Raw genomic sequence first — 16,456 nt, forward strand, 5'->3', positions numbered from 1 at the left:
ATGAAATAAGCATGAAGTATGTGATTAAAATAATATGTGATCAACACGAGAAAGCTATCGCGGTATCCGCGATCGTTAGCAAAAAAAAAATAACGTAGTAAAAATTGTACAAGTGAAGTTTGTTAAAAAAATAAATTTAAGTGTATAAAATCAAGTGAAAATTTATTAAAGTTGTAAAAAAGTATCTTAATTTATCCATGGCTGTATACATATAATATATAGTCGGATCTTATATATTTAAAACCTACATTTTAAGTACATCTTAAGCTGACCCTACATGATTAATAATACTATTAGTATTAAAAAATACTGGACGTTATTATCAACTGTATGTGATTAATAGACTGCGGATTTTTATGCAGTATAACATTTTTTTTAGATTTAGATGATAACAAAAGATCTTTACTGAACTAACAATTTTAGATTATTTAATAGATGCATATCGAGATATGCAAAATATACGCTGCACAAAAAATGCATTATTTATGCAGTATATATTCACAATATGCAAAATAAATCTCTGATAAGCTGTGGATTTTGAAGCACACTCTTTGCTGAAACAATCAACGTAGCATTTTCTGAATTGAAAGACTTAATAACCTGTGATCAAATCACAATTTTATTTTATCAAGTTCAATTTTATTTTTAATTATTGGACAAAAAATAAATTAATGCATACCTCTCGAAAGCCATGTTAAATTATCTGCATAAAAAAGTGCAGCTTCAAGCCATAGTCCCCATCTTGTCTAAATTGGTTTAGGTAGTAATGGAATATTTATCAATTTTGCTCGATATTCCTTCTATACGAAGCGAAGCTTTCAGAAATATTTTTTTTATTGAAGATATTATAGTAGTAACAAGAGAAAAGTGAAGGCAAACTTTTTCAGCTACTCTATTGAATCCATGCACCAAGCATGTTAAGTGTATAATGTTTGGATAAAAGATTTTAAGATCTCTTCCAGCTTTTAACACATGCAGCTGCATCTGTTACAAGTAATAAAACTCGTGGGATTCTCTTGGCTATAAGATTTTTATATTTTAATTTACAAAGCGAGTAATAGTGGTATGATTGATTCTCTCCAAGATTTGAGATGAAAGTAGATGAGGTTTAGTAGTTTCTTCACATAATTTACCGACTAGAAAATTTAAGAAAATTGATAAAATTTATAGAAAATTGGTAAAGTTTATGCAAAATATAATATTCAGTTATAAATATTTTGCATAAATATCCGTAGTCTAGCAATTAATATTGATAGATTGATTAGCATAGAATACTAACGGTGATCTGGATTTTGTTTCTCGAGCGTCAGTATCGCCTTATTAAGATCCATGTCACAATATGTTACAGCAGTGCAATAGATATAGTATGCTTTGACGTCAAATTAACATCGATTTAATATTGTTTCCATTTCTCACTGGGTATAATTTAATCGTTGGTACCTTCATCGACTTTAACTCTTATTAGCCTTGAAAGGATTGTTTATTTTCATTTTTAAGACATTACTTAAGATGGCCTTCAAATAAAAAGGGACTATAAATACCGTTCCCCTCCCACGAGACTTCACGGATGCCGATGAGACTTATCACATCAACAGTGAATCAGCATTAAATCGACATTAATATAAATTACTTTTTTTACTGTCATTAATCAGAAAAGTCTTGTGAGACCACTCGAGCGAACCGAACGTCCTCTTGTTGCGTCACTTTGATTACATTTTTTACGTCTGACCATTTGACTGTGCAATTGCATCACACTACTCACAGTTCCTTTATACATCTGGATGCGCGTCCGTGCGGGGCAGAAGTGTCGTAGTCGCAGATGCCCAGTGTCTGAAAAGACACTTCGCCATTTCTATTTTGATTACATCATCTTTTTGTTCTACTTACCCGATTCGAGGTGCATTGCATTTCGATTTTACGATTTATTTAATTCCATCAGTGGCTCAGTATAAGTTAGGCTGCGGGATTAATTAAAAAAGAAGAAGAAGAAGAAGAAATTAGTAACCAGAAGATGTGAAAATAAACTTGGATAAACATTATATAAAAAGGATGATGAAAGAAATAAGTCATCAGCTTGAATAATATTTAGCAATTCTTTGTTTGCATATAACGAATCTTCGTATAAAATATAATAGTTTTTAACAGTATGTTTATGGATATTGGAGATTCCATAAGTATGAAAAGTTCAAGTGAATATAGATACGTAATGATGTTGAAGAGCACATTCGATCGAGAATTATTTCCAAACGACTTCGACACCTGGACTGTACAGAAGCAATGTGTATGGATAAATGAGAACATCGCTACATTCTTTCCAAATGTTCCAAAGTCATTGTTGGACTTCATTCCAGCTTCTTTTCGCCAAGGAAATTACAGTCGATCATTTGTGGAAATACCAGAATGGTTGGACGTGGATAAATACCGCAGGGGACAGAAATTTGTGCGTGAAAATTACACTTCATTTCTCATTGCCAAAATACTAGGAATTATGCATGTGTATTCTTTTGAGATGGCTCTAAAACCAATAATCATATCAAAGCGTTCTCATACGCCATATTTAGGATTTAAAAGGTACTTTTTTAATTTAGTACTTTACAATTAAATCTTAATTGTTTTACTGGATACATACTTTGACTTATTATATATAGAGAGACAAGATTTGTAACTAATGCTAATATTGAGCAGAGAAATTGTCAGCTAATTGTAAACTAATTTTTCACGAAATTATCTGCTATAGTATTTTTAAACTATCTAATATTTATCCCGTGTTCATTTTAAATTTTACTATATCATATACGCCAATTTCGTGATATGATATTATCAATTAATGTATACTTTTTTAATTTATAATGTTTTTGATTATAATGTAATTAATTTCCACAAGATATTCCTCGACCATACAACGATTCTTTAGTTGGTACAATGGAGAGCCTTGGATTGAAGGAACGCCAGCTTATAAAGACATGCAATTTGCGCGCAGAATGCATTTAATGATTCAAGAAAAATTGCACAAACTCGATAACGAGCAAATCGATAACGAGTCCAAAATCGCGGAGCCGTGGTGCCCAGATCGCGAATTTTTTCTAAAAGATTTCGTCGCGGCATGTCCGCTTGAACAACACGGACAACGTCCTTATATCACATTTGACAAATCGCCATACAAGCCGAAAGGCATGAATAATGCGGACATGGCAAGTACACAATGCAGTTTTATAAGTTTAATTTTGCTCTGTCCAGAAAAGATCGGAGTGCATAATGCGACCAATGAAGATATGGAAGCCTTTTGTCATATGTGGAGATGTTACGGATATTATCTCGGGATGGAGAATGAGTATATATACTTAACAATAGTAAAAATTGTAATATTTTAGATACTTTTTAAAATTTGTATATTTTATAATTTCTCTTTAGGCACAACTTTTGTCGTGGCAGTCTCGATGAAATAAAACAACGCGCTCGAGATTTTTATCAATATTGGATAGTACCTAATTTTAAGGATGTTACACCCGAATGGGAGCACATGACGAGATGTCTCGTCGAACCACTGAATTACTATCCTTGGATCTATATGCCTTATAAAGTGATGGCATTATTAGCAATGGATACGATAAATATCAACATGACGCATTTATATACATCAATGAATTACATGGAATGGATTACTTATAAAAGCTGGAGGTGAGCATGTAAATACTTTATTAACGTAAAGTTAATAGTTCTACATAGCAGAATATTAAATATACAGTGTATCATACAATGATTATATATAGTATTATAAATTACGTATATTTTTCTATAGTATTATTTTTTTTAATTATTTCAGATTTTTATTGCGTTACGTTTTAAAATTCTCAATCTTCCGTACAATTATTAATAAAATGATACGCCAGATATTCGATCAAGCGATGAATTTCAGCCCAGAAGAAGAAACAAAACTTCAAGAAAAATCGGAAAAACAATTATTATATTTTTCTATCATTAAAAATAAAACGTGATTGCAATAAAGTGTATTAAAAATGAAACACGATATAAATTTTGGAAATATTTCGATTCAAATATACTTCTTCTCAGTTACGCGCTCTTCGACCAACTAATTTTTTAAAAATAAAAGCAAAAAAATAACAAGAATAAAGTAAAATTTTATACAAAATACATATATAAATATCATTTATAGTATTACAAGTATGTATTTAAAAATAATATTCATATATTTGCAGAATTATACAAAAAGTTAAAAACGAACTTCTCTTCTATTGATGTTAGCGTTTCATTAAAGATGGATTTTTAGTTTCTAGGACGTTACAAAATTAATTTTTGTAATTTTTTATTTCTTTATAATTTTAAGAGTGTTCCCTCAAAGTGATTCAATCGCATTATGAAATTCCAACAACACACGATATTATTTTATGATGTTTTAACAATCGGTATTAGGGATGATGAGCAGATAAAAAAGTTTTAACGCGGTCGGTATTTTTTTTCTCAATTTATTTAAGGGTAATTTTTTCTTTAAAATATATTTTAAGAATACTTTTTTGTTTGAGATAAAAATTAATGAAATATAATACATTATTTTTTTGCATAATAAATTTTCCATAGGAGTGTTACATAGACAATCACGTGTAAACAGAGTATCCAAGAACCAAGTATTATCAGAATTAAATAAAATGGCATTGTTGGCATACCCATTAATGAAAGAATCTTATTTGAGGAACGCAAGTGACAATAGGCTTCAGAGCATGGTAGTTTTGGTCGGTCAAGATAGATCGCCTGCATTATTCCTTCAAACGCAAATCTACAATAAAATTTTATGCTTTTTAAATTTACTGAAAAAATGTAATAAATTGGAAATAAAATAAAAGCATGTCTCTACATAAGAGCAGAAATAATTTTTGATAAATTAAAAAATAATTTATACTGAAAAAATTTATTATTATGTCCAAATAATAATAAATATAAATGCGAAAAGTTTTTAATTAACAGTTGGTATATGTTAAATTGTCTCTACCTGAAAAAACTTAAAAAGCTTATTGGCTGTAGATATGTCGGCATTTCATTTAATTTCAAGAAAAATCCAGAGAACAACAATAATGGTATACTACATATCGGTATTAGAAATATACCTAACTGCAATTAAAGAAATTGTATTTAATTGTTATCTTTTTGTATTAAATAACATAAAAATGAATTGTATGGTACAAGCTAATAAAAAAAATTAAAAAATTACTGAAAAATTTATTACTATAAATCAGTCATATAATTTATAACTTATTGCTATTAATGTTTTAATAGATGCCTGTTGAACATCAAAATTTAATTGTGATGTTATTTCAGTAATTTAGCTGCATTTTTAAGGCTCCTGAATAGTCATGTTAGAATCATGACGTCAGAAGCGAGGAATGACACGTAAATTTATGTTACGTGCCATTTGTGAGTAAAGACAATTTGGATAAAGTTAAATAACGAGATCGCTTTAAAACATTTGTAAAAATTGACGAAAACTGTCCTTTCCTCCCTTGATAGTCAGTAAATGGTCATAAAAGGCACGTAAAGTGAGTCTATACTCTTTAGACATTAAATTCCGGACATCTTGTATGTAGTATAGGAATACAAATTCACATTGAATTATTTAAGCATTAAAGATCATTATGGGCGAATTTCTTTAATTCCTATTTATTATATTTTCTATTGATTATCTTCTCACACGTATGGACTAATAAAATTCTTATTGCTATTACAAATAATTATTTGGTAATAGCAATATTATCTGTAATATTTTCCAATATAATGTTATATCAATAATATGTGTAATATTAAATTATTATACGGAAAAAGCACTATAGTTATCAAAATCGTATTTAGTAGTTCTTATAACCAAAAATGTATTGATAGGCGTTTCGACCGTGGCAATCAGTCAATCGCAACCATTTCTTTCATGTGTAGTTTTTTCCTTGTAACTTTTTTAACAGCGTAAATATTAAATATAAAAAAAAGTATATCAGTAAAATACCTCAGTGCCAAAAACCACGCCTGCAAATATCCCACACGTTTGTCCAAGAATCGTAATTAACAGACAAATGCCCCATACCTTTAAAATTCTTTCATATTCCATTGGCTGTCCTGTCATATAGTAAGATATAAACAGGAAACATGAAGCGGAAAATATCTATAAAATGTAATCAAACTTTAATTGACTTAAAAAAGTAAAATAACAACAGTAACATTTATATTTAGTCCAAACTTCATTTTTAGAAGAAGTTTTTTTATATATAATTAATAATTATAAAACTATAACCCTGCATTGAGAAACATACTTGAATCGGGAAATCGGTTAATACTTTTACGCTATAATAATCTTTCAAAGAGTACCAATTATTTAAATGTTCTTGTAAGAATACTGCTGCTTCCATAGGAACTATAATCAGATACAAAAGTTAAGTGTGTGTGTGTGTGTGTGCGCGCGCATGCGCGCGCACGTGTGTGCATATACATGTATATATATATATATATATATGTATATATGTATATATGTATGTACATACATATATGTATATATAATTTTGAGCTAACAAAATATACTGTAGAACTTTTTCTCTAACTTAATATATATGTATATGTGTATATACTATACAATGTGTGTGTGCGTGCGTGTGTGTGTGTGTGTGTGTGTGTGTGTGTATTGGATTGGAGAAAAAGTTCTGCAGTATTTTGTTAGCTCAAAATTATATATCTTCGTTATATTATATCTTCGTTAAAAACGATTAAAATTTGAATTAAACAAAAAAGTTTTAAAACTTGAAATCTCTACTTTCGAATGATTACTATATTTTTTAATTTATGTGAGTTTTGTAATTTTTATATATAGAAAATTATGAACTGAAAAAAATGAAAATTTTTCTTCTCTTTGTGGGTCTGTACATGCTAAAAAAATTTATGAAAATTTCGACTATCTATATCGTGAAAGTATGAAGTTTTCCTTACAAAATCATTTTTTTTTAATGTTTCTATGATTTTTTGTTCCTGAATTATTTGCGAATTAAGTAAAAAGGAACATTCTGACTGTGATTGCTCATAACTTATTAAAAATTGTATTGCAATTAAAAAAACAAATTCTTAAAGCTGAAACATTGCTCTATTAAATAGTATTATATTAATTTTTTAAGTGTGAAATAAATAGAAATTTGAGTTAAAAATGTGATATTTCCATCCTTATATATATTGTAACCGTGCTCGCAAGCGACAGCACAATCTTCGTCGCTTGATCTCCTCTGACTTAAAAATACTTTTAGCATTAATATCTTGACAGCTAGGTGTCGAAGCGTAACAGCTCAACAGCTAGGTGAATTTTTCACAAATATCAGAGTGTCATTTTCTGTCCGCTATCTTGAATTTTCAAAAACGTATCAAAAGATAAACATTTCCAAAAAAATTTTAAAGAATTTTATCTCAAAAATTGAAATAGGTAGGAGAATGGCCCATGATGTAATTATTTATAAATTCACAAAATATTTACGTATTTATCACAATTTTAAACGAGATAAGTTAAGAATATTGTCAAAGAGACAATTATTAATTTCTTAAAATTATCAAAAAGATTATAGATAGTAATGTATAATTCAGTTATTTGCCGACATGATTACATAAATTGTGTATTATGTTGTATTTATATATGTAAAAGATATATTGTATTTTACTTACATATTTGAATAACTGGTATAAGATTTGCAAAGAATAAAAAAAAAGGATAAAAAAATAAGCAGGAGATGTTACTGTACACTTTTCCCGCATCATTACCAAAATTATAGAAAAGCGCTGTTAATAATAGCGCGATTATAACATGCACCGTCAATCTTAGTTTTGTCAAAACCTGAAAGATTAATTAAAACAATAACATATTTTGATTTTAACAAGCGAACTGTTCGCCTATTACTTTCGAAAATTTGTACTCACGTTATCTCGTTTTATGCAGATTAAAGCTCGTAAAAATAATATCTTTTGTTGTTGCCACGTGGACTTTTTTTGTATTGTGCTATTTATATTTGTATCGTTTTGTATTTCAAATTTCTGCTTGAAATTATTTGGTGAGTCTAATTCTATGTATAAAAAATAAATTAATTATTAAGAATTATCGTTCCTCACATATTTATACAAATTATCTTGTTTTTTTTTATTTTTATATTTTTCGAATAATATTAATTTTATGTTATACACAAAACATTTATTGCCTAATCTCATATATCGAAAAATCTGTGTTTCTGTAAAGATTTATATTTCTGTAAAAGATACAGTAGATGTCATATGCAATCAGTGAGCTCTATACATACTGGAGGTACCGCCTGTGATTTTGAGAAGAGCCTTACACTTTCCCCTGCAATATGCAGAGTGAACCAGAGTCGTTGAACCAGCTTTTTACTCTATGAGAAAATTTTTTACTACATGCACATTATAATCTAATAGGTATGAAATCGATAATTTTCTCATAGGGTAAAAAGTTGGTTCAACGACGCTGATTCACCCTATATATTAGATCTAAGCTTTGTGGTAATTATTAGGTTTTATTATTATATAGTATCAGCCTAATAGGTTTGTCCCTCTGGCTGTATCTCCTCTTTTACGTTCAATAAAAAAAAAAAAAAAACAATACATACTGGAGTGATTCTTCCCTAGCTACACCATCGCCGAGATAACTATTGAAAGTGCTTATGAAAGTTCACCTGTTAAAGTGATTAAGAGTAAAAAACTAATAATACGGTACTAATTTTATGATTATATACATATATTTTAAACTTAATAATACTCGATTTTTATTTAAAACTGTAATTTTAATGTTATCATCCAAGTTTGATTATCAACAGAGATGATAACTGTAAAGAAAAAAATTATATTTTGTATAAGATATTATAGCATTAAAAATATGCATACTTATTTATACAATATTTATATAATAAAAAAACACGAATTTAATAGTGTATTATTAAAATGTTTATGTTAATAATCATGAATGATTGTTAATTGTTGGTAACATTGTCCTTCAATTATTCCCAGGCCCCATTGATAGTCACGAAAATTTGCTCAGAGCCGACAAACTTTAATGGTATCTTGTCGATGTATCTGGATATTAATCATAAAACTTTTTTCCTATGATGAAAAGTAAAAAATGTCTCCATTAAGAGGAAACTAGAGTGATCAAATTGTCGGTATTTTGCAGATCGATATAAATCTTTGAATTTAAAAAATTATATTTTTTGCTCTCTGAGATTATATATCGGAAAAGAATATATTTATAAATTAACTAATTTATATACTGTCTATATAAGAAGATGTTAAACACTACAAAATGCATGAGATATCAGTATACATTTACCTTTAAAAAAAAAGGATAAAAAGTGCTCTGCAAAAAAAATTTTATTAAATTAAAATATATGATGAAATCTAAGTGATACGTATTTTTGTATATTACGCACACGCACGCACGCACGCACGCACAAAAGATTTGACATCAATAATGGGCGCTAAATTATAATCTTTAAAAATTGTTATCTCACTCAATCCAAATCATATATAAACCTTGATTAAGAATTACTTAATGATAGTATATCTCATTTAAAAAACTAAAACCTATTTTTGTATATTTGTCATAAAGTTAGAATCCCATAAATAAAATTTATACTTAATTTAAATGATATGTATCAGATATATAAAAGATCTGATATCAATAATTAGCGCTACATTATAATCTTTGAAAATTGTTATTTCGCTCAATAGAACAATACTGGGCTCACTTCACATGCAAAATGCTGCACTCCTTACATTCTTTCCCATGTGATTCTTATTTACGAGTTAATACATTTATGCCATGGCCCTCTGTCGGCAGAATTGCATAATGCTCGCGGGTAATTTTTGTGATAACATTTTGTTAGCAACAAACTATGATAGCATCGATTAAAAAATTTCATAACTTGAAGAAGACATATACGCAATAACGGATGGATATCGTTATATATGTTTTGTTGCCATCATATTTTTGTCATAATGCTCAAAATGGAATAATTGATCATTCATTGCTGTTACGTTGCTGTCATCTTGCTGTCATCTTGCTGACAGCATAATGTAAAGTTATTGCTAATCTTTGTTTTTGAAATATCATCAACTGATTGCATAAGCAATCATATTGCTGCATTTGTAACGTGTCCTATTTTAATGTCAGCAAATTCATATCAAATATAAGACGATTCATACAATGCATCAATTTGTTCAATATGTTAAATCATGCTTGATTATCTTAGAGTACTATAATATAGGTATTCGCATCCGCCATTTTTAGTCCCTTCCCTACTCTTTGTTCTTTCTTCTTAATTTAGCGGCGAAGTGAAGAGAGAGAGAGAGAGAGAGAGAGAGAGAGAGAGAGAGAGAGAGAGAGCAAGGGATTGAAGAAAGGAGCAAGAGAGTGAGAAAAGGATTAAAAATGGCGGATACAAACAGTCGTATTATAGTACCTTAATTATATGTGACAAGTTACGTGATAGACACCATTTAATTCTTCACTAGGCTTTAATGGCCAGACCTTAGACATACATACTGGAAGGGCCATACTGTATCTAACTAATGCAATAAAAGTGTCTCCAATATCTATCTGTCCTTGTTTGAAAGCTTATTTGTTGTGCGCTTGTGCGTGATTTATATGTGAGCTTTAAATGTGTATGTTCTAAGATGAGAGTATGTACAACACTCTTAACTCTACATAATAATAATTGACACATGCGCATTACGGTGAAGCATTCAGATAAGAACAGATAGATATTAGAGGCGTTGGAGCTTTCGACGTTGGAGCTCTCTACTAGCCGAACGCGACATCAATTGGTGGAGCAAAAGTGGAGAGGCTGATTCTCTGCATTGCGCGAGGCCAAATTCCCATAACTGATAGATAATCACCTATGGCCTTTGTCATATATGTTCTAAGGGACAAACTCTGGTATAGAGACTCTACCCAATACGTATGGCTATCACTCTCGCACAATTGATCGCCCTCCATCATCAAACATAGAGAAGGCTCACTTCAGTATGTATAGAGCTTACTGTATGCACTCTTTGCCTGATCTCAGATATCAAACAGTCTGCATTTGTGTTAAGATTCATATTTCTGTAGAGAATGTAGTATAGATATTCGATAAATAAAAAAAATATTGACACTTTCATTATTCAATAATCATCGTCAAGTAAAATAAAAGATTATTGTGTAAATTAGAAATGTAATTATTAATTAATGGAATTATTAATAAATTATTAGTAGATTATCATATGAATTGATCAAAGTTGAAAATAACCAAGATATTTAAGAAAAAAACGTTTAAATAATAAAATATACAATATATATTTACCATTTTTGTTGCGTTTACTGCATGATTTGAACTTTTCGTATTCATCACGACAGATCTTGTATAGATTCTCTAAATCTCCACCTCTCTGTTCGGTTATTACTTCAAGCACTGCAATAAGAAGAATCAATATCAATTGTTCTTTATTTTTTTTTTATTCTAGCTATACACACTGAAGTCCCAGAAATTCCAATGCAATTTACTAAATCGAGATTTTTTCACGTTTTTGAATTTTTCTTTTTTTTTTTGAACCTATATATGTCAAAGCTCCTTAATTTGATTGACTTTTACACATTATGGACTATTGTTCCTTATTCAATTCTCTTAATCGATTGAAAAGAAAATTAATTGAAATATGTCCATTTTTACGCAAGTTACGGTAACAAATATAGATGGAATCCTAGAGGCGCGATCCGTAACTGTCTTTACACGCTTACAGTTGTCGGTATCGTTGCGCAGCTTTTTCATCATATAAAATATCTGCGCAACTACACTCCGACAACTGTCGGTAAAACAGTTACAGAATATAAGCCCAAGGACCCGAGTGTGTATCAAGAAAAAAAGAGTGTCTATAGCTAGAGTTAATTACAAGCTTAATCGCGTTGCACTTTTTGCATTCAGAATTGTCATTTTCTCTTAAACAGCGTGCACAAATTTTATGCCTTTAAAACATTTTAATTTCTAAACTAAAGTACAAAGTAAAAAAATTGGACAGCTTTTAATAACAATTTGTTATGTATGTTTTTTAAAATTAATTATAGAATGTATCTTTTTAATAAATTTAAAAAAATTAATTTGCAAAATTAATAAAAACAAACTAGTCATAAGGTTAAAAAATATAGGTATAAGAAAAATGCGTACAGTTTTATTCTCAATACTATTTTTTAAATTTTTTTGTCTTCTCACAATTCTTTTATCAAGTTGAATATGTAAAATATACATTACCATATTCGGCTATATTATAAAAGCTGGGACACGTGAATCCAGCAATGCTGTACGTGTTTAAAATCTCACTCTTGGGACCGCAGTACATACATCTGCCTCGGCTGAGTACCATAATGTTATCGAAAAGCGAAATTATCTGACTACTGGGTTGATGTATCGCGCAAACTACAGTGCAATTTTCTCTCGCCATATCATGTAGCGTGCTAATAAGCTAATAAATGGAAATAGTACATTAAAAGCTAAAACTTAATGATGTATTGCAAAACGAAACATTATAACATTTCATCTATTTTGCAACATTGCTGCAGTATTGCTGAAGTATTGTATAAAAGTATTAGTAAAATATAATGAAAAAATAACTTGTAAAATAATCATTATTTATGTAGCTGCTGATTTAGTTATCTGTACTATACTTGATTAGAGGTCACACTGTCGAGACCGCTTGTTGGCTCATCTAATAAGAGAACAGATGGTTTGGTGATCATTTCTACGCCGATGGAGAGTCTCTTCTGTTCGCCACCGCTCAATTTATTCGCCAATGTGTTTAGACAAGATGATAAGCCGAGGTTCTTTACAATATCGTTCACCTGACAGAAATAATATCTAATGTGGGCGATGCATCAATACATAACTTTACTTGCGTAGCAAGCTATAAAGTATACTGTAAAGTATGGTGGAATATTAACAATATACATATATAAAAATATATAATAATTGTATATATATATTTATATACAATTACATATATAGAGTGTGTTCTAGAATAACCGCCAAATATTTCATGTGCTGGTAGAGCGGGCTAAACTGATTCGAAAAGTGTACTATTTTGCAATTTTTGCAATAGTTAACAAGTTATTAATTAATAATAATTTACCGAATATTAATCTTCAATAATTTTTTTACTCAAATATTATCAACTTTCAGGAAAACACCAAAAGATAAAAATTATTTAATTTCTTCTCTTAGAGTTTTGAGAATTTTTTCAGAATTTTTTAGTACCGCATTTTCTCATGTTGGTAAAAATAATTGCCAATAAGAAAATGCGGTACTAAAAAGTTTTATAAAAAATTCTTAGAGCTCTATGAGAAAAAAATAAATAATATTTGTCTCTTGCTGTCTTTTTGCAAAGTTGATAATATTTGAGTAAAAAATTATTGAAGACCAATATTTCGACGATTTTTAGTAATTAATATCTTGTTAACTATTGCAAAAATTGCAAAATGGTTGAGGACTTTTCAGTTTAGTCCGCTCTATCAGCACACGAAATATTTGCCTATTTTTGCAGAGTGAAACAGGTGTTGCGTTAATTTTGTTGCCCAGTATTTAATAATATATTTATCGTATATTTATATTTTACTTACAACTAATTGAATCGCTTGTTTGCTCTGATTAACATTGAGTTTCAATCGTGCCGCTATATAAAGAGTTTCTCTTGTTGTGAGGAACGGTAATAAATCGTATTGTTGCGGCACATAGCATATCTGTTTGCGAAACATTCCTCTATTTCGTTCAACACCGTTTACGGTGATGGTACCCTTAACGTCATTTAATCGTTTGCCCGATATGATTTTTAGCAGGGTGGATTTTCCTGCGCCAGAAGGACCAATAATTATCGTGACTTTTTTTGTTTCAAAGTGTCCTGTTACATCATGTAGAATTGTTTTCTCAATTTCTACAAAGTAAATGTTCTTCTTTAATTATTTGTAGGCAATTTACATAGTAGGAAACGCAATATATACATCACATATTTGCATTTACACGCATCTGGCATTAAGCTTTATGAATTAACATAGAGGTTTGCCAAGAAAATGAAAACGTTATAATCGAATATAATCTTTGTAACTAATTCAAATTGCTTTTTTACAAATAAAATATACATATATATGTGCACACGCACACACACACAGGGTGTCCCATTTTAAATAATGCATTAAGATTTTTCGAAAATTGTATGTAATAGATATGAAAAAATATTTCAAACAAAAGTTGTATGATTCAGAGGAGAACATAAGAAGGTACCATTGATTTGATTTTTGGTGGCGTCGCTAAGATTAGGTCAAGGTCGAGATCATGGATAACATTTGTCGAATTAAGGCCATTAGAGATTATTCCTCTTATTTTTATTTTTGCACTAAATTTATTGTAAAAATGAAAATAAGAAGTACAATCTCCATTGGCTTTGATTTTGATAAATAATATCCAGGACATGGTTTTAAACAGCATTCAAGAGGTTTTAGTTGGTCGGACACCTTAATGCTAATGCCAACGATACTGTAACTTTCAAATTTTTTAACTCAAAAAATACTTAATGAAAAATATTTTTTTATAATTTCGAAAAGCTTTCGAGCACTAGCTATTAAATTCTACCATAAAAAATAGGATGTTCCATTAAAAAAAATTGATGTGATCTTGATCTGACCTTAGCGACGCCACCCAAGATTAAATCAATGGTACCTTCTTATGTCCCCTTCCGAATCATACAACTTTTGTTTGAAACATTTTTCCGTATCTACTATAGTTTTCGAGAAATCTTAATGCATTATTTAAAATGGGACACCTTGTATAGATTTAGTTTTATTAATTTCTTTCATATTTTCTTGCACTTATATAACATGTCAATATACCTATACATATATAGTGTTACGCTTTATGTACTACGTATACTAATATTACGTATGCAAAATTTGTACCGGATAAAATTAATTGCAAAGATAAGATATATTGAATAAATTTTAAACAAACATAAAAAATATACACATTAATTAATATATATAATAAATTACAAATAAATTTAATTTTTAGCTCTAGAATGTGTGTCTTAAATCATAAAAATTTCTTAAAAAATAATGGATATATTATTTATAGAATATATTATTTATAGATATGTTAAACGTAATATATTTAATATAATCAAATAAAGTAAGAATTTAGGAACGTAGCTTTAGAAAACCTTTGTTAGTTTTATAAAAATTTGAGAATTTTTAATTTTAAGTACAAATATACTAGTTCAGTCAAAAAGAACAGACCTTTATATATATAACGGCGTCTATGAGATTTTAATGCGTAAAACTTAAGTTTTAAGTCTTAAGCCGTAAATATTATCTAGTCTATCTCACAAATTTGAGAAGAATAATCGACTATGATTGATAAATTTCTTATGATATATGCAAATCATTGTAAATGCTGCTTAATATGTACAGAACCGCGATTGTCATAAATATAGGATGACGAAATAAACTTGCCTTTAAATCCGTGATGAACTGAATAACAGATATCATTAAATTCAATGCATATTTGCGACTTGTCGAGTTTCAATAGTTTTTTCGATTCCTGCATATGGATCTTGTAGTCATCGTCCAGTATCCTTGTTGTGTCACTTTTATCGTTTGCTTTCAGCATTTTGCCGAACACTGTAAAATTAGCAGTCCACCTTTAATTAATTGAAGAGCCGGTGTTTACACTGTATACCTGAGGACGTAAATAATATATATGTGATGTGATGTGTTAAATGCTTCAATTGTATATTATAGCATTAGCTAATTATAGCATTACACTTTGATCTTATGCATTCATTGATTTCGCGCTGCTAGAAGCGTAAAAAAAAAGTTGCCTTTTATAAGCGATTCTTGTGTTTGCGAGATGTATTGCACAAGTTACAACTATTGATGTCGGATGGTTACTACAATCACACGTGTTGAGTAGTCAGCTTTTAAATGATACAAATAAAAAAAAACTAATCTTTATACTTAATAATTGCGTGAATAATCTTGATCTCACAAGTAATATCAATTCGCCTCTTGTAATTAATGCATTGAATGTAGCATGCAATTATATATATATATATATATTTATGCATATACTGCTTCACAAAAGTGTCGGAAAATTTTATGGCATATATAAATTTTTTTTTATTTAATGCTGGATAAGATAATATAATGATGTCAAATTACATAAAGATTATTATCAAATAAGATGTTATTAGGAATAATAAAAACAGAGAAAAATTTCCACATATGAATCATTTATTGCATAATTAGTGTTTAAATAAATAAGCTGTTAGTTTTACCCTAATAAAAATGAAATAATATTATGTATAAAAACAACAATACGCAGTAAATTCTAGTATATATGATTATATT

General features: G+C 29.1%; 4 protein-coding genes across 4 annotated transcripts in view; 1 reads left to right on the plus strand and 3 right to left on the minus strand.

Annotated features, from left to right (window-relative positions):
- Positions 1-2,050: 2,050 nt before the first annotated feature.
- Positions 2,051-3,995, plus strand: LOC108746361. Its single transcript, XM_018483084.1, has 4 exons — positions 2,051-2,571; positions 2,885-3,331; positions 3,412-3,678; positions 3,824-3,995. Exons 1-4 carry the CDS (start codon positions 2,147-2,149, stop codon positions 3,993-3,995), a joined length of 1,311 nt encoding a protein of 436 aa, XP_018338586.1. The 5' UTR covers positions 2,051-2,146.
- A 545-nt stretch (positions 3,996-4,540) lies between these two features.
- LOC108746362 (ATP-binding cassette sub-family G member 1-like) lies at positions 4,541-6,383 on the minus strand. The gene is made up of 4 exons (XM_018483085.1): positions 6,312-6,383; positions 6,008-6,117; positions 5,006-5,124; positions 4,541-4,792 (listed from the first exon to the last, which is right to left on the minus strand). Exons 2-4 carry the CDS (start codon positions 6,107-6,109, stop codon positions 4,567-4,569), a joined length of 447 nt encoding a protein of 148 aa, XP_018338587.1. The 5' UTR covers positions 6,110-6,117; positions 6,312-6,383; the 3' UTR covers positions 4,541-4,566.
- A 4,451-nt stretch (positions 6,384-10,834) lies between these two features.
- LOC108746345 (ATP-binding cassette sub-family G member 1-like) lies at positions 10,835-15,716 on the minus strand. The gene is made up of 6 exons (XM_018483054.1): positions 15,560-15,716; positions 13,679-13,989; positions 12,731-12,904; positions 12,318-12,528; positions 11,376-11,483; positions 10,835-10,980 (listed from the first exon to the last, which is right to left on the minus strand). Exons 1-6 carry the CDS (start codon positions 15,714-15,716, stop codon positions 10,835-10,837), a joined length of 1,107 nt encoding a protein of 368 aa, XP_018338556.1.
- Positions 15,717-15,740: 24 nt separating this feature from the next.
- Positions 15,741-16,456, minus strand: part of LOC108746360 (ATP-binding cassette sub-family G member 1-like) — a 22,447-nt gene continuing 21,731 nt past the window's right edge. Inside the window, exon 10 of the mRNA XM_018483083.1 lies at positions 15,741-15,785. Coding sequence (XP_018338585.1) covers positions 15,773-15,785 — 13 coding nt within the window. The 3' untranslated portion in view covers positions 15,741-15,772. The remainder of the gene's footprint in view (positions 15,786-16,456) is intronic.

The sequence above is a fragment of the Trachymyrmex septentrionalis genome, unplaced genomic scaffold (assembly GCF_001594115.1).
Source record: "Trachymyrmex septentrionalis isolate Tsep2-gDNA-1 unplaced genomic scaffold, Tsep1.0 scaffold168, whole genome shotgun sequence".
Taxonomy (NCBI): domain Eukaryota; kingdom Metazoa; phylum Arthropoda; class Insecta; order Hymenoptera; family Formicidae; genus Trachymyrmex; species Trachymyrmex septentrionalis.